At 47.2% G+C, this 21,180-nt stretch overlaps 1 protein-coding gene across 1 annotated transcript in view; it reads left to right on the plus strand.

Annotated features, from left to right (window-relative positions):
- ATP9A (ATPase phospholipid transporting 9A (putative)) overlaps window positions 1-21,180 on the plus strand; it is a 121,745-nt gene that overhangs the window by 13,345 nt on the left and 87,220 nt on the right. Inside the window, exons 2-3 of the mRNA XM_031433609.2 lie at window positions 15,643-15,787; window positions 17,326-17,439. Coding sequence (XP_031289469.2) covers window positions 15,643-15,787; window positions 17,326-17,439 — 259 coding nt within the window. The remainder of the gene's footprint in view (window positions 1-15,642; window positions 15,788-17,325; window positions 17,440-21,180) is intronic.

A 21,180-nucleotide genomic window follows, 5' to 3' on the forward strand; every position in this document is an offset into this window, starting at 1 on the left:
GACTCACCCAAGGGCAGAAGCTGGATGGAGCAGTCTGCATGGAATCTGAATTCTAACCCTAGTTCTTTAGATTTTACATTTTGTGATTTCCTTTCTTTCTCCCCCCGCACTGCCCCCCCCGCCGGGTGTTAGAATCTGAGACAAATATTTTATTTTTTGACTGTTTTCTGTTGTTACTTTAAAAAGAAATTACAGTCACTTTACAATGTTGTGTCAGTTTCTGGTGTACAGCGTAATAGTTCAGTCATAGTGTGATTTCTAATTGAACATCAACTTTTCTCCTCACTTAAAGATCTAAAAAATGAAAATACAGGTCATCTATACTACGTTGATTGAGAAGAGTCTGCATCTAGGTATGTGGGCCCACGCGGTTCAAACTCGTGTTGTTCCAGGGTCTGCTGTGTGTGGTGATTTCTCCGTCCCGTCTCCTCCTGATGGACGTGTGGACATGGCCAGTCTGGCTTCTCATGAATAGCGCAGCTGTGGGCCTTCCTGCGTGTACCTTTAGCACCTGTATTTACGTGGCTTTGTTGGAGCCTGGGGCATATTTATGTTTAGCTTTGATTGTAACTGGTAGTTTTCCAAAGTGCTTGTATGAATTTGTGTGAGTCAGCAGGGAAGATCCTAGGTGTTCCACATCGTCACCAACACTGGGTATTTGTCATTTTTCATTTTAGTCATCCTCATGGGCGCATAGGAGTATCTTGAGAAACTTACTTTTTATGATTTATTTGAGAGAGGCTTCCTTTTCTTGATCCGAAGTCAAGTTTTAGTTATGTAGGTTAGCTAAGTCACGGTATCCCTGAACCTAAACCTGGCAAAATGGTCACCTCACAGCGACCTTGCCCTTCTGACCAAGCACCTTCTTTTTCTATATATATTTTTTATCTTGAAAGGTTTTATTTTGCTTCATTGTAACTTTGCACAATGGCTCACCAGCTCAAAGATTGCAGTCGCTGTCCTAAGAGAACTCCTTGTTTCTACACTGATTCCTCCCAGTACGTTCTGCAGTGTGATCTTTTTTTTTTTGCATCTTATTTTAGCTATTTTTTATTACAGTAACATTGGTTGATAGCATTATATGTTTCATGTGTACTTTATATGTCTACCCTACACCCAAGCACCTTCTTCTTGAGTAGTTTGCATTATAAGGGAAACAGTGAAAAAAAATATAATTTATTTTAATTGTAAAATGAGTACATGTGTATTAAAGAAAAATTGGAGAACAGGGAAAGCTGATGAATGAGATAGTGGTGTAACGAGACCCTTCAAAGGCAACCACAGTTAACACAAACCTTTTAGCACATGCTGTTTTCTTCCTGTCTGGCTTCCGTGTGCACATTGTTTGATGAATTATAACCATGTAGCACATGTGTTTTTATTTCCTACTCTTGTTCACTTAGCGTTTTAATGTAAGGCTTTTTTTGTATCATGCCGTACTTTGTAAATGATACTTTATATCGCAACATAATACTTCTTTAAGTAGACATCTTTAATTTACATAACCAGGGCCCTCTGTTTTCACAAGTTGAATCCTATTTTATTTTTGCTTTATAAATAATGTATTCATTCTGAACGCTGGCCCTCCAAAGCAGAGTCACCCCAAAGGCACACAACAGGAAAGCTGAGGGAGGTACAGATCCACGGACCTGAGAAGTCGCCCGTCCGGCCAGGATCAGGTGAGCTGCATCTGCAGAGTGACACAAAACGGCAATGCTTGTTACTCTGAAGAAAGCCAGAAGAGTAGCCTTGCTTTTTTGGACATTTCAGAGGATTGCGTTTCATTTACTCCGTAACTATGTGCGGGGCACTTCCTCTGCCCCAGCCTAGGTCAGATGCTGGGGCTCTAGAAATCCCTGCCAGTGGGGAGCTTGCTTACACCTAGGGACTGGGAACAGGAGTTCGGGTAAGCATTTTTCAACTCTGTTGGTTTCTTAGGTCCTTAGTTCAAGTGGATTACTCTGTGGCATCAGCACATAGTCCCGCAGTGAGTACTACCCCTATTCTGTTTTCTAGGAACTGAGGCCAAGAGGGGCTGGATAACCAGCCCAGGGCCACCAGTCCTAAAGCTGCTGCCCTGTCCCACTCAGCCACCCATTCATTCTTCAGAGAGCGTCCCCAGACTGCTCACTCTAAAGGAGGCACCTCCCACCCAGTGACATTGTCTTGTTTTGTGTTTGTTTTGGCTTTGCTTTTCTTGCCACCCTGCCCACCTGCAAAATTGTAGGCTCCGTGAAAGCAGTGTCCTCATCTTTCTCGTTTGCTCACTTGAGTGTTGAGCACAGAGACTGGCACGTTGTATGCAGTAGGTGCTCAGTAAATATTTGCTGAGTGAGTGAGTGAGTGAGTGAGTGGTTGAAGAGCGGCGTTCCAGGCAGGTCTGTCGGCAGGTGGAAGCATGAGTCACCTCAAGGGAATTTGCGTTCTTAGTTCATCAGGGGTGTGATTGGTGTGCGAGACACAGTGAGCTCTCAGTGAGTGTGTGCTGTGCCAGAAGGAAGCAAAACAACAGAACTTCCCCTTTTTCATGGCAAGAGGTGGGATTACAGACCTTTGCTTCCCCCCTCCCCCCCTTATTCACATAACTTCTGGTTTTGAGGAACTGGTCACAGATGCAGCTACCTGCCTCTCGCCAGAGGCCTGGGGTATAGCTTCCAGCTGATCTCATATTTGGATATGCCCCCTTCTCGGTCCTCACTGGCTCCCAGCAGCTGCCTGCTGCATCCCCGAGATTTCTCCTGTTTCCAGGCAGTTGCATTAACTGGGGCTGAGCCTTTGCCGGACAGTCACTAACATCCCCTGAGCAGCATGGGGCTGTTTTGTGCCACGTGATGGACTAGGGGCTTGGGGGACCAGGGCTTACTAGAGAAGGGCCCCTGAACAGCCCAGCCAGACACGGCTGGTATGGCCCTGGAGAGACCTGAGCCACTTAGAGCCCTCCTCAGCTCTGAGGCTCCACATGGGACTTGTAAACACTAGCACTTTAGTTTTTCCAGTATGAAAGTAATGATTCCTGTTAAAGAAAATGAGTGGTTCCTCTTATAGAAAAGTTAAAGAGGCAGTAGCTGGAATTGAAGCTCTACCTCCTGTTAACATTCGGGTGTGTTTCCTTCTGATATGTAATTGTATCAGCTGGTGATTAGGTGACATTATTTTCACCGGCTTTTGCAGCTATAAATTAGAACTTATTCTTAGAGGCTATCTTGATGCATGAATTTTCTCTGCATCTTGCAGAATTTTCCTGGGCTGGCATCGCCAGGCCCCTGGGCTCAGTGAAACCCATGGGTCTTCAAGGGCTGTAATTGTGTATTAATTGCTAAGCTGCTTTCTGGAAGGGCTCAGCGTTTCGCACACTGTGAAAGCAGGATTGCCCGTGCTCCAGGGTCAGGATGTGGGTGATGGCTTTCCCCCACCATTTTACCCAGTGCAGGCTCTCGAGATTGGGAAAGTTTAAAAAAAGAGAGAGAGAGAAAGAAGTAAAAACAAAAGCTTTCTCTTTCTACCACAAATGGGGCTTCCTGTTTATTAATGTGTGAGACAGGTGTAGCTGGAGGGAGAAGGGCCTGTGGTTGACTGAGGACAAGCTAGCTCAGTAATGCTCTGGAGCAGCTCTGGGTGAGCATACGCCTCATGCTGGTGTGTTTGGTGGGTATGTTTGGTGTCTGTGTAAGGTATGTTTGAGAGTCTGCAGGCATTCAATAAATACCTGTTGACTGAATAATAGAAAGTGTCTGTATACAGTTTCTGGTGACCAAGCTGTGTGTAGACAGCTGGGCCCAGGCAGTGTCTGCTTCCCTGCAGAGGAGGGTGGGGGCTGCCGTGCAGTGGTTGGAGCCGGGGGTCTGGTCCCCTGCGGAGGAGCTCTGTGAACGTGCTCTCTGGTCCGGGCCCCTCCACACCTGAGTTGTCCCCCTGCTGGCCCCTCAGCCCATCCGTCTGCCACCTGTTTCCAGGGGTAAACTCCTCCCAGGTGACAGGCGTTGTCACCTCTGGCATTTTACAAGTGTCCTTGGAAACCTCCCCCATGGCCTTCTGGGGCCGTCTCAGTGCCAAAGCCAGGCCCGGGGTGGAGCCAGTGGCCTGGGAAGGAGAGTGGCTTCCCGGGAGGTGCTTGCTCTGTGGGGCCAGGCTTGAGTCTCTGGAGAGGCTGCGAGCCTAACTCAAGCAGAGCTGCCTTGGTTCATGTGGGGCTCTGCCTCTTCCTGGCTGTGTGACCTTGGGCGGGGGCGGGGGTGGGGGTTGAGCTCTCTGCAGATGGACATGGTAGCAGTCAGGGGCGGTGAGGACAAAATGAGTTAATGTTTGTGTCGTGCTTAGACCCCAAGTGTGCGGCTCAAGAAAGGACAGGAGCAGCGATGGTCATGGTCAAGGCTGACAGTGGGCTGGAGGGAGGAGCCAGGTGGGCCTGGGCAGTGCCCTTGGACCCTTGGCGTGTCCTGCTGTGTCTCTGGCGTTGAGTTCCTCCCTAGATTGCTGTGTGGACAGTAGACAGTTCAGCGGTCGTTCTCAGAGTCTGCTGTGGTGTGAGGTCTCCAAACGCTGGTTAGGAGTGCTGGCTCTGGGGTCAGCCTGCCGGACCCCCGCCTGCTCAGCCCGTCACCTGCTATGGGTCTCAGTGCAGGAGTGGGAGACGTGAGCGCCCACAGAGAGGTGGGGAGGGTGCAGGAAGTCACTCACGGTGACGGCTTTGCCACAGCACCTGGCGCACACTGAGTGCTTTATTAATGCTCTTGCTTATTGTTCTGGTGTCTAGGGAATTGCCTTCCATTTGGTCATTTGATTCCGTTCAGTTCTCTGGCATTTTGTGGGCCAGTGTTGTGTGCATGCTGTTGCCTGGGGGTTGTGGCCCTGGGCTTGTTCTAGAGCCTGTGAGTGGATGGCCCAGCTAAAGTGTCCATGCATGAGGTGAGGTTCCTGTGCGCTGGGCACCTGGGGCATGTGAAGGGCATAAGAGCATCATCAATCCGCCCGGAGCAACTGCGCACCTACTGTATACCAGGCCTGGGGTGTGAGGTGAGTAGTATCTGGTCTCTGACCCTCAAGCTGGTGGCTGAGATTTAAGGCTGCAGGCTGAGAGCTGTGGGCTGTTCGGGAAGCAGGATGGATTGGGTTTTTTTTGTTGTTGTTGTTTTGTTTTTAAATTTAAAAAGTTAAATCAGTCACAGAGTCACATAGTTCAGTGTTTAAAAGGCACAGACAGAAGTGTGTACATTGTAAACTCAGTCTCCCTCCCACCCATTCCAGTCAGCTGTCCTGTGCCCCTCCCCAGGCAGCCAGTCATCAGTGCCTTCAGTGTTGTTCTGGATAATCTTCAACCATTTACCAAAAAAAGTGCATGTATTTTATACCTATCTCTGTAGACAAACACACATAGATTTTACCCTCTTTTATTCAATTGTTAGTACACCTTACACAGTACAAGATATTTTTTTGTTAACCATACACCCTGGACTTGGTCCATATTAGTATCTAAAAAGCTTCTTCAGTCGTGCTTTTTTTTTTTTAACACTTTATAGGGTTCTGTTGAATAGACGTACTATACTCTGACCAGTTTACTGCTCACGAGGTTTAGGTTATTTGCGGTGGTTTGTGGCGACTATCCATGTTATGGTGAATTGCCTTTATGCCCATTTTAGAACATACAGAGTATCTCGAAGGGGAATTGTTGGGTCGAAGTGAACGTCTGTTTGTAATTTTGATAGCTGTTCCCTGGTTGCCCTCCCTCAGCCAGTGCTGAGTAGGGCGCCTCCCAGCAGTGAAAGTGCCTGTTTGGCCGTCCTGACCAAGCACCAGTGTTGTTAGGCTCTTTGACCTTGGACATCTCAGTGTGGTTTCAGTTTTGCATCACATTTAAAAATTGAGTTAGTTGCCAACACTTAAAAACTGAGTGCATTATGCCTTACACCAGAAATTGACACATTGTAACTGAGTGTATGTCAGTTAAAAAAACAAAACAAAACTGAGTGTTTTGCATCTTAGAATCTGTGTTCTGTCTGTAAGTCTGGTGGTCTTTTGTGCTAGGCTTGTGTAGAAGTGTATCCTGGCAGGAGCTGGGGGTGGCCACTTCCTTCCCAAGATGTCTGGGCTCCTCTGTGCCTCATCCCACTGGACCCTGTGTTTACTTTTTTCTGTTGCTCGCTGGGCGTCTGTAGATTTTTTGGCTTTCCTGGTCTAGAGCGAAACAGGCGAGGAAGTCTAAGGAAGAACAGAGATGCTTCCTCTTCTCTTTGGGAAGAGCAGAGCTGGGATTTAGAGGATCAGTAGAAGTTGGGCGATGGTCTTGCCGGAGGATGTCGGGTGTGAGTGAGTCTTGAGTGGGGGTGGGAGTTGAAGAAAAGTGGAGCAGTGAAGGAAGAACTGGAAGTGCAGACGTGTGGAGCTCACCTGCCTTGGCTGCCGGTGATGGCTTGACGTTGGGGGATCTGGGATGAGAAAGTAATAGGCTTGGATTTGAGTTCGTGATTATTGAGTCGTTGTGGGGTGAGATGCAGCGTGAGAGGCATCACGCTTTGTGAGCAGCAAGAGACCAGCAGGGAAAGACTTAAGGCACAAGAAACAGGGAGAGGCGACCGCTTCCACCATCCATGACCGCCCCTCCCCCAGAGAACCTGAGTTAACAGTCGGGGTGTGTATGTGTATATATTTTTCCCATGCAGATATTAACATATATTATTAAAATATAGTGCAACAAATGGCATACCTTTTGCTTTATGTTTTTTGCCCCTCCTGCTTTATGACTTGGATCTCGTCCTGCCAGTGTATGTGTCTCTCCCTTACTCTGCATTACCGCAGGGAGTCCCTCTGTAATGGGCACGGGGTCACTGCCAGGGTTTTGCTCTCTCCCTGTATTGCTGCTGTGAACATCCTGGTGCATTTCCCGGTAGTCACCAGGACCAGTATTTGTGTAAGATGTGTCCTTCTAGGGGACTTGCTAGGTTAGAGGGTCTGGGCTTTGTATTTAAAGTGAAGTTGCAGAGAAAGACAAATAGTATGTCACTTACGTGTGGAACCTGAAAAATAGTACAGATGAGTCTGTATACAAAGCAGGAACAGACTCACAGACCTAGAAAACAAACTTACGGTTACCAAAGAGGGAAAGAGGGGAAGGGATAAATTAGGAGTGCGGGGTTAGCAGATGCAAACTGCTGTTTGTAAAGTAGATAAGCAACAAGGATTTTCTGTATAACACAGGGAACTCTATAGTCAATATCTTGTAAACCTATAATGGAAAATAACCTGAAAAAATATATAACTGAATCACAGAGAAAAAAATAAGGAAAAGTTGCTGCATTGACTTGGCCTTTTTCACTGACATACGGTAGTCCCACCGTATCTGAGTTTCCGCTTTCCACAGTTTCAGTTACTCGCTCTCAGCCTGAAAATATTAAATGGAAAATTTCAGAAGTAAACAATTCATCAGTTGAATATTGTACGCCGTTCTGAGTAGCACGGTGAGAACCTGCGTCTTCCTGCTCAGTCCTGCCCTGGACGTGAGTCAGCATCCCTTTGTCCAGCGCCATCCTCCCTGTTAGCCGCTCCACCGGCTCCGTTATCAGATGCACTGTGGCAGGCCCTGTTGTGTTCAAATAACCCTTCTTTTACTTACTCATGGCCCCGAACAGTGATGCTGGAAATTCAGGCATGTGAAAGGGAAACTGTAAAGTGCTTCCTTTAGATGAAAAGGTGAAAATTCTCAACTTAATAAAGAAAGAAAAAAAAATCATGTGCTGAGATTGCTAAGATCTCCAGTAAGAGTGAATCTTCCATCCGTGAGGTTGTGAAGAGAGAAAAAGAAATTCATGCTAGTTTTCATGTACCTCAAACTGCAAAAATTATGCCTGCAGTGCATGATAAATGGAAAGGCATTAAATTTGTACAATAAGATATTTTGAGAGAGAGACCACATTCACATAACTTTTATTACAGTAAATTGTTATAATTGTTCTGTTTTATTATTGTTAATCTCTTACCACACCTACTTTGTAAATTAAACTTTATCAGAGGTACATACGTATAGGAAAAACACAGTACACATGGGGTTCAGTATTACCCGGAATCTCAGGCATCCACTGGGGGTCTTGGAATGTATTCCCCTTAGATAAGGGGGGGGGGGCAACTGTAGTCTCATTTCTTCTCCAGATTGTAGCATTCCTGTGGCCAGAGATACACTCAGACTTCAGTGAACTGCTTCCTTTGCATTCTTTGACTCTAGATTTTACATTCTCCTAGTTAAAAAAAAAAAAAAATCTAGCCAGTTTGGTGTTTTTAGAACGAAGAGCAGAAATTTCCCTTCATACCTTCCCTTCCATTCCTTCCAGTCTCTGCCCGCTCCCCCCCAGGGCATCTGTGCTTCACAGTCTGGGTTATGTCCTTTTGGACCTGCTGTCCCAGGTGGTCGCCACTAAGACACATGTGGCTGTTTACGTTCATTTGATTAAAGAAATAAAATTTAAAATTTTGTTTCCAGTGCTCAAGAGCCACGTGTGGCTAGCGGCTGCTGTATTTGACAGCGCAGATAGAGCACATGTCCATCATCACAGAAATGTACGGGACAGTGCTGCTCTGGAACCGAGTTCTCCAGCTCGGGGCCAGATAATCCTCTGTGTGGGACCGTCCTGTGGCTGTAGGAGTGTAGCCTCGTCCCTGGCTTCTAACCACCTGATGCCACAGCCCCTCCCTTTCCTCTTCCTGCAGTCATCACAACCAAACATCTTTCTAGATGTTGCCAAGTGGCCCAGGGGCAGATTCACCCCCTACCTCCTGAGAACTGCTGCTGTAGACTTTTCTCCGTATTGCTGCTTTTTTTTTTTTTAATTGAGGTATAGCTGATGTACAATATTATGTACAATATAGTTCGGGTGCACAACATAGTGAGTCACAATTTTTAGAGGTTGTACTCTGTGCATAATGTTGGCTGCATTCCCTGTGCTGTACGGTAGATCCTTGTAGCTTGTTTATTTTATGCAGAGTAGTATCCCCCAGTCCCCTCCTCCTGTCCCGCCCCTCCCCTCTGCCCTCTCCCCACTAGAAACCACTGCTTTGTTCTCTGTACTTGTGGGTTCTCCTTACTGCTTTTCATTTTTCTTTACATTCTTCCTTGATCATCCCAGTGTCCACACTAAAATTCCAGCTTCCTGGACTTTGGCTTCAGGGAAGGTGGGTGTGTCACGCAGGCAATTCAGCAAATATTTGCCGAGCACCTGCTGATCATGGCAGCACCAGCGCAGAGACGACCGTTTCTTCTTGTTACAGTAGTTACCTTTTCCAGAAACGTGGTTCCCTTGGCGCTTCCCCCCGTCATATTTGCCTTTGGCCAGATTGCACATCTGGTCAGCTGGCTATTAGCCATCAAAACCTTTTGTTTGTTTTAGAGTCCAGTCATAAGAAAGCCCATTGTTTAAATTGTCTAAGCTGGAGGCAGTGTAATCGGAATGATTTCTAGCCTTACATCGTAATTAGCTGAATAGCTGTTGCTAGTGATAGGTGAGAAAATGTTCCTGTTTCCTTTTTTTGTCTGGAAAAATAACTTAAGAGAAATAATATCTACTGTTAATTGAATGCCTGTTACGTGCTAGGTATTGTCCTCTGCCCTTTATAGAAAATCCTTACTCCTCATAGTAATTCAGCAGGGCAGGTCCTACTGTCATTTTACAAGCAGGGCAGGTGGGACTCACAAAATGAGCTGCCCGAGGGCACAGCCGGTGTGGAGCAGGGCTGGAATTTGCACGCGGGTTCGTCTGGCTGAAAAGCCGGTGTTCATTACTCTAGCCCCTGTCTTGAAACTGTGACCCTTGCTTATTACTTCGTTTTCAGCCTCTCCACTAATTTCTCATGCTCAGGGATTCTGTCTTGTGGCTCATCTCCTGACTCTGTCTAGAACGTGGGCTAGGAGTTAATTTGTCCAGGCAAGTGACACGCAGCTCAGTTTGGTATTGAGAAGCAACAGCAGCAATCTGTGACACCAGGGTGACCTCTTGGACTTCCGGGGGAGCTGATGTCCACCCCTTAGATGGGGTGTGGCAGCAGCTGCTAGAAGAAAAGAGTCGTGGATGTAAAACCAGACGTGGAGGGGAGTTTGGCTGCCACCTCTTCTGTTTGGACTGATGGGGGTAGGGGGAGGACTTCGTCACTTATAAATTTGCCACCAAGCCCAAGGCTTCTACTACAGGACAGGGGTTCCCCAAACACGGGCCGGTAATAGCTCCAGGTGCTGCGGTGGCATCGTCTGAGTAGTTCACGGACAGGAGCTGAACCACGTGGAGACATACAGCGAGACACTTCCTTCCCTTTTCAGTTTTCCTTCTATATTTCTAACCTTGTGGGGCCCACTTTAGAACAGCAGAGATGGCTTGTGTCTGTGCAATCAGGGAGGGAGAAGAGGCTTCGGACTCAGAGCCACTGGATCCAGTGGGAACTTAGTAACATTTGCTTCTCCTTGTGTTGATTTTGATGTTTACCTTCTATTTATGGCAAGTGATACTGGTTTTCCACTGATGGTGATGGTATTAAGTTTCCTTTTAAGATACATTTGTGTCAATAAAATTGAGGGCAAGAGTTCTTAACCTGGGCACAGCTGGCATTTGGGAGCTGCCTCATTCTTTGCGGCGGGTGCGGTCCTGTGCTTGTAGGATGTTTAGCAGCCTTCTTGCCTCCTCTCCTTACTGGATACCAGTAGCTAACCCCCTTTTCCCTGTTGGGAATCGCTGACTTAAGGTGTGCCAGTTTAGGCGAACTTGTGAAGTTAGAGAGTAGAGGTAGTGGGATATGATAGAAATCCCGTGTGTGTGTGAGAATGGCTGAAGTTGGGGGAACTGCTCAGGCAGATAGCCTGCAGGGGTGGGGTGCACTTACCAGAGTTCCCGTGTGTGTCCTTCGGCATTGACATTGGTTCAAGGGTGAGGAAGGAGGAGATGCCTTGAGAAAGATGATCTAAAGCAGTGCCGTCCAGTAGAACTTCTGCCGTGCTGGAATGTTCTGAATCTGCACCGTCCTGTCCATTGCCACTGGCCGCCTGTGGCTGCGGAATGCGCAGAATGTGGCTAGCGAGAACAGGGAACCTAGCTCTTCGAAGTTATGCGTTTTTATTTTATTTATTTTTTTGAGGAGTGAAGGTAATTAGGTTTATTTATGTATTTATTATTTTTAGTGGAGGTACCGGGGATTGAACCCAGGACTCATGCATGCTAAGCATGTGCTCTACCGCTGATCTGTGTCTTTCTCCCATCAAAGTAATTTAAATGTAGAGCGATCGTGTTGGACAGCACAGCTCTAAAGAAGTCTGAGTGGAGGGGTTAGGATGAGAGACCACAGGCTGTGAGGTGTAGACCGCATTCTTTAAAAGTGAGAAACACAGAACCGATAGGAATGCGTCGTGGTGGATGGTCCAGCATGTGGCAAACCGAACTGTCAGACAGGAGGTTGGGGGCAGTGGTGAACACACCCAACTGACACTGGCTTTAGCAAAATAAAATAAAACAAAAGCCAATGTGTTGATGCCTAAGACTATGTATGAAGCTCAGGGAATGGACAGACCTGTGCTCTCTCCCAAGGTCAGAAACAAGGTGGCTGCCCACAGCCCCAAGCTTGTTTTCTCCTGCCTTAACAACCCCAAGGTGAAGGGCACATTTTTTCTAGAATTTCTAGCAAAAATTGGATGACCTCATAATGCTACTGACCTGCCCACAGTGTCAGCCTGGAAGCCACGGGAGAGCCCTTCCTCTGGGGGGTGTCCTTCCTCTGGGGGTGTCCCTCCAGCGCCCTCTACTGAGGAACCTTAGCGTTGCGCTGGCTGTAAAGGAGAGGCAGAAAGGAAGTCTGTCCGTATCCCAGCGCGGGCGTGGAAGGGTGAGTGGAGCTCAGAGGCAGTACGTTGATGTGAAGGCGAATGGGTGCGGGGCGGGCAGAGCACCTGCAGGATGTGCTCACAGAAGAGCTCTTGCTTGAGCGGCTTGAGAGCCATCACTCTTAACGGCCCCTAAAGATCCTTCCAGTTTTATGAAGTGAGGAGAGACTAGGGGAAAAAAAATCGAGGTGTGGAATAATTGTGCTGAAGAGGCTGTTAATGGCCATACAGGGTACGCTCAGACTCTTAGTTCAGGCTCTGGATCAGACAGGCCCTGGGCTGAAAGTCTGTTTCCACCACTCGGTCGCAGATGGAGTGGGTGTGGTGGTAGATCTTGGGCAAGTAACTGAGTCCTCTTTGGGTCTCAGTTTCTCTGAAAACAGGGAAGATGCTAGTTACGCACCATGTAGGACTGTTGTGAACATGAAATGAAATGATGCATTTCTTTTTTTTTTTTTTATTTTTAAAAGAGAATGTACTTCTATATCCATACTATTTTGAGAATCTGTACCTTTCTCATCACCCCTCACTGCCACCACCCTCGTCTTCATTTGCCCGGATGATGGCAACAGCTTCCTAAATGATCCCTCTGTTTCCACTTTTTTTTGGTTCATGTACAGCTTTAATTAAGATAAAGTTCACATATCCTACAATTCACCTATTTAAAATACACAGTTTAGCAGTTTTTAGTATACTCATAGAGTTGTGCATCCATCACCGCAGTGTTAGAACATTTCACCATCCCCAAAAGAGACCTCACAGCCCTCGCCTGCTTCTGTTCTTGCCCACTGCAGTGTCTTCTCTGCCCAGAAGCCGGAGGCACCTTAAAAAAAGCTACATCAGATCATGCCACCCAGCGCTTGTAACCCTTCAGTGGTGTCCCCACTGTGCAAGGAGTAAGTTCCAACTCCTTGCCCTGGTGACAAGGCCCTGTGTCATCTGCCTCCTCTTCCTCTGACCTCATCTTTTCCCCTCTCCCCTGTGATTGGTACATTCCAGCCACACTAGTCTTCTTTTTGTGCAGACGTGTGCCAGGCTGCTTCCCACCTCTGGATCTTGGCCCTTGTAGTTCTGTTCTGCCTGGATGGCACTTCCTTGCCAGGTTGCATGGATGTTCCTTCTTGTCACTCAGCTCAGCTGTCACCACCCCACCTCCCTGACCTCCCAATCTCCCGGAGCCACACCCCTTCCTCGCTGCCTCTCTTGTCCTGGGTTTTCTTTCATTTTGGATAGTTGTTTACTGTCTCCCTTCCCTAGAGTGTTAGCTCCATCGGGGGAGGACCTTGTCTTGCTCACTGCTGAATGCCCAGGGCCGAGGTGAGGGCCTGCCTGGGTGAGTGCGCAGGACATTCCAGGTGAATGAATGTGTGACAAAAAGAAAGCAGTGATTACGTGTCTTCTTTATTCTTGTTATGAAATATTCACTAAGTACTGTTGACCTAAAAGTCGGATTAATCCTGTCTTGAAAGTGTGCAGCTTATATCCAGTACAGGTAAAAAGTGAATAAACAAGGTGACAGTCAAGGTGATTAAATGAGATGGTCTTGGGGCTGGTTACATGGCGCTCAGGGGACACAGAGTCCTTGTTTTACCTTCTGCCAAATGCTTCACCCCTTTTTGCAGTGAGATTATGAAGACGTAGAAGGGAAGGATCCTGCTCCAAAGTTAGGTCCCCACGGACCTAGCATCATACTTGTACCAGGTGAACACTTAGTAAGTGCTTACTGTTACAAATTTAGCTTAAAACCCCGCTCCAAACCCACGTGACCCACAGTCTCTAGTAACACGCTGTGATGTATGTACAGCGTGACTGAAGAATACATAGGAAAGGGCCTCCCTGCTCCCTCTTTCCCAAAGGAAGCCTGTTTTCTGCATTTGCATGCATAGGTCTGCATGGTATCTTGTCGCTCTTACGCAGAGAATGGCAGCCTGGACACACCTTTCGGCTCCTTTCCAAGTTAGCATATCTTGCAAATGGGGCCACTTAGCGCCTGCAGCTCTGTCTCCTTCTTTCAAGACTGTTGAGCATTCCATTGTGTGGACCTGCCCTGCTCGGTTGTCCAGCCCCCTCTGACGACCGGTTCGGTTTGTTTCTGGTCTTGGCTGCCGAGATGCAGACTGCCCTGACTGACCTGCTCCTCTGCACGCCTTCAGGTTAAGTCACAAAGAGTTTAACCTGGTAGCTTGCTTGCTGTGTGGACAAAATACACAAAACTCATACCAACCATCAGCCTGACGGCATGTGGTTCTCAGAGATTCATTCTTCAGCTTTCGTTAGAAATGCACAGCTCTGGGAGGCATTGCTACAGGATTGTTGTAGGAAGCTGGGAGGATTGCTGGGTCGCTGGGGAGTCTCTCGTGACCACGAGGAAGGTTTCTTCAGATGGAAGGGTGTGCTTCCAGCCAGGGCATCCTCCCCCACCTTGTTCATTCAGCATCTTGCGTCCACCGATGGCCAGCTCGGGTGATTCATGCCCAAGAGCAGGATTGGGGCTGGACTCCTCCAGATTTCTGCATGTTTCTCTGGCCAACCCAAATGTGTTACGAGAAGAGAAACCTGTCCTCCTGAGAGCCACCCCCTCCCCCCGCCCTAGCATCGGTTACCGGAACGAGGATGCTGTTTTTAAGAAAGAGCATCGTGTTTCATTGTGGAAAATTTGAGCCTCTGAGTAGGCAACTTGCTGGCTTGCTGATCCTTACAGTCCAGATGCCCAGTGACTGTGTGTGCTAGGCTCTGTACACCAGCACCTCTGTAGGGCCCGCCCGGCATGTAGGAAGAGGGAGAGAAGGTGGGGCCGTGGAAGTAATGATGTAAGTTGTGATCACCACATCCGGATGGTATGCCTACAGCTGCCCGTGTCTCAGGGAGCTGGCAGGGCTGGGGTCCCTCCCTCCCAGCCTGTGTGTGCCGGGGCGGGGAGGCGGACAGTTCAGGTTGGGGTCTTTCCATCACACGTGCTCACGAGGCCTTGTGATTCTCAGAATGCCTTGTTTACAGGCTCTCCTGAAGGATGAGCTACTTTTTTTCTGACTTGAGGGTGGGGGTGGGGGTGGGGTGGAGTCTTAGAGCAGCTTAGTTTTTCCCAAGCCACCAGATTCCCCGGTGTTCCTGGCCTCACTCAGGTGGCCTGAGGGCAGGTGTGCCTGTGAGCTGCTCTTTGGGGACAGCCAGGGGGAAGGGAGAGGGGGAGGTCGGCCCTTGGGGTCAGTCTGCCTACTGCTGGCACGCTGGCCCATCTCCAGGGTCCTGAGTCATTGTCTCCCTGGCGTGTTCCTCCACTGTGTTGCTAAAAAGAAGAGGCAGGTGTGGAAGGAGATTCCTTCCCCTTCTCCTTTTTATAGTAAACTCGGTGTAACCAGCACCCTTGGTAGCATGGGGGGATGGGAAGACACTGGGTTTTAGAATGAGGGGCACTGGGATCTAGGCCAGACTCAGCTGTTTCTCACATCTTGGCAAACTCAGGTGCGGGTGCTTTATTCAACTGCCCTGAGCTTTCTTCTCTCTTCTGCAAAATGTCAAAGTGATAACAGTACTTGTTGCTATGTATTTACTTTTTAAACTTAAATCTTATTATTTAAAAAATGAATCCTACTTTTTGAAATAATTTAGGCTTGAGGACAAAGCATCTTTGATTGCGACCACAGCTTCGTAGAAGCCTCAGCTCTGTTTCTCACTGATGGATGAAGCCCCAGATGAGGCTGTGGTTCTGACCCAGTGAAGATGCTTTAGAGAAAGGCATTCTGGGAAGAGTGGACGGGTGTGGGCTTGGCCTTGACAGTGTGGGCGTGTCTTTCCCACAGGTGCTGCGAGTGGCTGAGATGCTGTGGTGGAGGGGAGCCCAGACCCCGCACCGTCTGGTTGGGGCACCCCGAGAAGAGGGACCAGAGGTACCCTCGGAATGTCATCAACAATCAGAAGTACAACTTCTTCACCTTTTTGCCTGGGGTAGGTACGGGCAGGGACCCACATCCTTTTTCTTCTTCCTACACAAAATGTATGTAACGGTACCAGTTTTAGAAGATGGAGGTCCCCGTGGCGGGTTTTTTGAACACCCCGTGTCTTTCACGTCCCCTCAGCCACGGACCATTCATCTTGCCTGGTCCTGAGCACCTGGGGGTGGGCTGCCTTCTGTCTGCAAGGCCGTGAGATGCCCCTTGATCAGTTAGAAAAACGTCACATTTATTTGGTGTGTTGGGCCTAAGAGTGAAAAAGATATTTTGATGACCTAGTTTGTTACCAAAAAAAACCCAAAACCCATTATGAAACACATATTAAAAATAGGAAAATTGAGAGATAAAGAGTTGTTTAAAAAGATAAATTTTGATACTATTATCCAGAGAAAGAATTTCTAGTAACGTTTTTGCTAACATTTGTTTACTTGGTGGTTTACCCCGCAGTCATAGCTTTCCCACGTTAACTTGTGCAAGTCGGTGGACAAATACTCTGAAAACCTTCCAATACACCCTTAATTTAAATACCTATTTTTATCCTTTGTAGCCTCCAAAAATATGCAGATTGATACTAGAAGCAGCAGCAGCAATCAGTTCCAATGCTGGAAATTAAAAAAAAAAGACTGATTTATTGAGAGAACGTGGAAATACAAATACGTTATACTGGTGCTTAAAGTCAACTTGAATGTTTCTTTAATGGTAATTTTGACCACATGTATTGCTACCTGGCTTAACCCCGTCCCCTGGCCCCCCAAAGCTCAGTATCTTAAGTCAAGTAAAAGTTTATTTCTTCTTGGAAATTCGGATGTAGACGGGGCCCCTGTTCTCCATCTCATAGCTATGCCGTCTGGGATCTGTGGCACCACCGTCTCCATGCCTGGGCAGGAGCGAGGGGCCGGGCCAAACAGTGGCTCTTACTGAGTGCCGTAACCTTGAAGAGACATGTCATTTCCACTCATTGCCCGATGGTTAGAATGAGGCACGTGGTATCAGAGTCACTCCTGGGGCTCGTGGGGGCAGTGGGAACTGCCAGGACCCTCCTGCCACACAGGGTGAAATGCTGCTGTGTTTATTTTATGGTGCTGAGATCATATCACGGAGCTATCGATTTATCTTGCTTTTTTGGGGTCAGCCTTACAGCATAAGCATTTTCCACTAAAACTTCTTCTTCAGCAACGTTCCCAGGAGCTTTCCCTGTACTTACAAAATAGTTTAAGAATTAAAACATAGCAGCTGAAGTCGAGGCCCCCAGCATGCCCCCCCCCCCACCCCAGAGGTAGTCACTCGCTTGAGTTTGGGGTTTATAATTTCCACGTGTATCCTTTTCTTCTTTACCCTTACAAATTATATTTTTGTCACCGCAGTGAATTTTCCTAAACAACACGTGCAGGTGTGTAAACCGTACACGCGGGCCCCGTGTGAGGTGTGCGCTTCCGGAGGGTGTCTGTGAGTGTCACCCATCCCCCTCGAAGCCCGCCTCGCCGCGTCGGACCGGCCCCCAGCGTCTCCTCTCTCCTCTCCTCCCAATTCCAGGTGCTGTTTAACCAGTTCAAATACTTCTTCAACCTCTATTTCTTGCTTCTCGCCTGCTCCCAGTTCGTCCCTGAGATGAGGCTTGGAGCGCTCTACACCTACTGGGTCCCCCTGGTAAGTCCGTCGGCGTCGCGTGTGTTCAGTAACGTCGGGGTTTGGGAAGCGGAAAGTTCTTGGTCTCTGTCCTCCAGGCGTCTAGAACGGGACCTCGGAAAGGGTGGCCTTTCAAGGGACAGGGTGCCCGCAGGCCAACACGTTGGGCGTCCCCGAGGTTTTCATGTTGAAGGTGCATTTCGCCCACCACCAGGGTCAGGCGAGGTGGTGCCTGTGCCGTTCACCGCTTCTGTCCGTCAGCCTTCCGTCATCTCAGCAGATGGCTTTCACGTGCTTGCTGTGAGTCACCGGGTTCTAGGCTCTGGGCGCACAGCAGCAATGGGAGAGGGAAAGCTTCCAACTCTGTGGCTGGTGCTGTTTGAATTGCTTTCTGCAGCCACGTTTTCTGTTCATTACGTAGACTCTTTCAGCCTGAGGGGCTGGCAGGGCGACAGATTCCGTGCTTCAGTGTGTGTGGAGTGTGCCTGACCAGGATGCCCCTCCGTCCTTCTGCTCCCACCTTCTCTTTCTTCCTTCCTTTTGGCAAATGGTTACTGAGCACCCCCTGGGTGCTGGGTGCTGGGGGTGCAGCTGTGAATGAAACACAGAGAGATTGCTGTCCCCGTGGAGTTGACCAGCAGTGGGGACGAACAATAGACAATTGTTTCAAATGGTGAAAGTGCCATGAAGGTAATAGAATAAGGCCGTGGGAGAGATGGGGTATCCCAGGTGCCTTTAGTATTTGTTGACGGATGAAAGTGGTGGGTGGGAGGTGTGGAGGGGCAGCCTTAGCCAGGGTGGCCGTGAAAGGCCTCTCAGGGAGGTGATGGGAAGACGAGAGCGGGAGTATCCCGGGTACAGGGAGCGGCAGTGCAAAGGCCCTGTGGTCAGCATGTACTTAGAGCACTTGGAGAACAGAAAGAAGCCCAGTGTGTCTGGGGTGCAGAAAGAATGGAACTGACATTTCTTTTTCTCCAGAGACATTATGAAATATTATTACTTCTCACTAAGCAGGACTCGGAAGGAACCCTTGGATTCTCTGTTCACAATCTTGTTAAAGTTTTCAGTGGGAGAAGGTTGTTAAAGTAGAAAGGATTTAAGCCCTCCTTAAGGAAACAGGAATACACGTCTTTGGTGACGGGTGAAGAACGATAAGGATTTGGTGCAGAGGGAGTGGATGCTAAGGCCCTGGGAGTGGGTGTCCACACATCGTTCCTGCCACATTATCTGACAAGTCACCGCAGCAGTTCCAGCCCTGAGAAGAGGACGGGGGTTAGTTCTTCCACACAAGCAGTGAAGGTGCTTTTGGGACGTGGGAGTGGTTTTTTCCCTGCTCTGAGTCATTTGTGGGTTGAATCGGGTGCGGGATAACAGACATCCCTGCCCGTGTCGGTGTGTGCACTCTTCCATGCCGAACGTTGCAGACTCAGAGGCCAGGCTGGTAGAAGTCGGAGCTCGTGTCCCATCCCAAAGCAGAAGATGCCACCTCGTTCTGTGAGGTGCAAACGGGGACCCAGAGTTGCCAGACCCCAAAGGTAGAAACTTCAGACTTTTACATGAAATACCCTAATTTTTTTTAAAGCTTTATTTATTTTTTCATTTTTCGGTTTTATTAGGGAGAGGTGTTACAGTTTGCACACATACAATATATGGCATATAAGTACATATACACAACATACTGCACTTTTTTTTAGTTTGCATATATATGTCCTGTCCGTTGTTTCTACAAGCATTTAGAACTTTAGCTTTTTAAACTTACATAGTTATCAAAGGAATAAAGCAAACCACAAAATAAGAATTCATTCAAAAAGCAATACCTGTATAAAGTCAAACCATAAGTTACTTATTTAAGAAAAGTTAGTTTGTAATGTGTGTAAAATACCATCTATCACACAGCACTTTTACCAGTTACCTTTTTAAAGTATAGTTATTTGAAAGGTAATACAGTCACATGATTCAGGAAAGATATAAAAATGTCCCTCTTGTCCAGTTCTGCCCCGCAGAACACTGTCTTTTCATTTCTTTCTCATTCTGACAAAGTTTACGAACAACGAATAACTTTTTTTTGGACGTGCTTCTGTCATTTACCATAATTATTCTTTTTTTTTGAAAGCTGTCTCAGCATTATTTAATAGTCACCCATGGATACATAAACTAGTTGGAGGGAGATTCACATCCCAGAAAATTTTACTTTTTTTTTTTGAAGATGAGTTTTGTTTTTTATTTTAAACATTTTTTCATTGAGTTATAGTCATTTTACAGTGTTGTGTCAAATTCCAGTGTAGAGCACAATTTTTCAGTTATATATGAACATACATATATTCATTATCACTTTTTTTTGCTGTGAGCTACCACAAGATCTTGTATATATTTCCCTGTGCTATATACAGTGTAATCTTGTTTATCTATTCTACATATGCCTGTCAGTATCTACAAATTTTGAACTCCCAGTCTGTCCTTTCCCACCCCCTGCCCCTTGGCAACCACGTTTGTATTCTGTGTCTGTGAGTCTGTTTCTATTTCGTATTTATGTTCTTTTTTTTTTTTTTTTTTAGATTCCACATATGAGCGATTTCATATACTGTAATTATTCTTAATTGAGTATAATTTATATACAACAATAGATTAAAAATTCTTGTGTTTTCCTTGCTCCTCAATACTCCTTTTTAGAAAAAAGGATTACAAGATAAGCACAGTTCTGAATACTTTTTTCTAATTTCCAGCATTTCTTTCTCTTGATTTTTAGATGTTGACAACTCATTTTAAAAATGATAAAGTGCTGTGTGGATTGAACACACCCCTCTCCCGGTGGTCTGTCTGCAGGCTGCCAGTTTGAGGGTGTAGGGAGTTCCTTGGTACCTCACATTGGTGCCTTCTGGACTCCAGAACCCTGGACTGGGACTGTGGGGTGACCAGACCCCATCTCTTAAGTCTTGTCCCACAATCCAGATCTTGCTGCTCTATTGCCTCTAAAGTGGCATCTGTTCATTTTTCTTTTCTTTTTTATAAACTTTACTTGTTTCTTTATTTTTAGAGGAGGTACTGGGGATTGAACCCAGAACCATGTGTATGCTGAGCGTGTGCTCTGCCACTTGAGCTATACCCTCCCCCCCCTTTTCCTTTTTCAATTATAAAAGGACTCACTGTTACTGGAGAAAAATTTGAAGGAGAAGAACAACAGAACGCCCAGCTGTGCAGCCACCCAAGAGGTCCATTTTCGTTCCTTCTTACATGTGCCTCTGTTTTATATACACCCTAACTTACGTTACGGTAGAGTCTCTGTTATTAAATACATAGTTTTATAAGTTAGGATCCCACGGTTTTGGAGAAGACAGCTGTGTGTCTCCCCGCTCCCTGCCTTTTGTTTTCTCAAGCATGACATCTGGTCTGTGCTCTCACCCCTCATGGTGTTTATTCATCTGCCCAGCCCATCGTGTAAACCCATCATCCAGACAATTTTTGGGGTACAGACCTATTAGCACCCTTACAGCCTTGTTTATATTATTATTGGCATCTGTGTGGGAAGAGGGGACTTCAGCTGTTTTTTTGGCGTAAGTTTTCCATTCTGTTAACCAAGATTCACATAGGTGCAACTAAGAGAAGATGGAATTATGCAGGAATTTATATGCCTGAGAAACAGTTGGGTTGCAAAGAGGTCAGCTCTGTTGAATTCTTCCAGGGGTGGTTATTGGAGGTTCCCATGGGCTGGAGGCAAAACAGACTGGTAGAGAAAATGATCCCTCACTCGATAAACCAGAACTT

This window comes from Camelus dromedarius, chromosome 18 (assembly GCF_036321535.1).
Source record: "Camelus dromedarius isolate mCamDro1 chromosome 18, mCamDro1.pat, whole genome shotgun sequence".
Lineage (NCBI taxonomy): Eukaryota > Metazoa > Chordata > Mammalia > Artiodactyla > Camelidae > Camelus > Camelus dromedarius.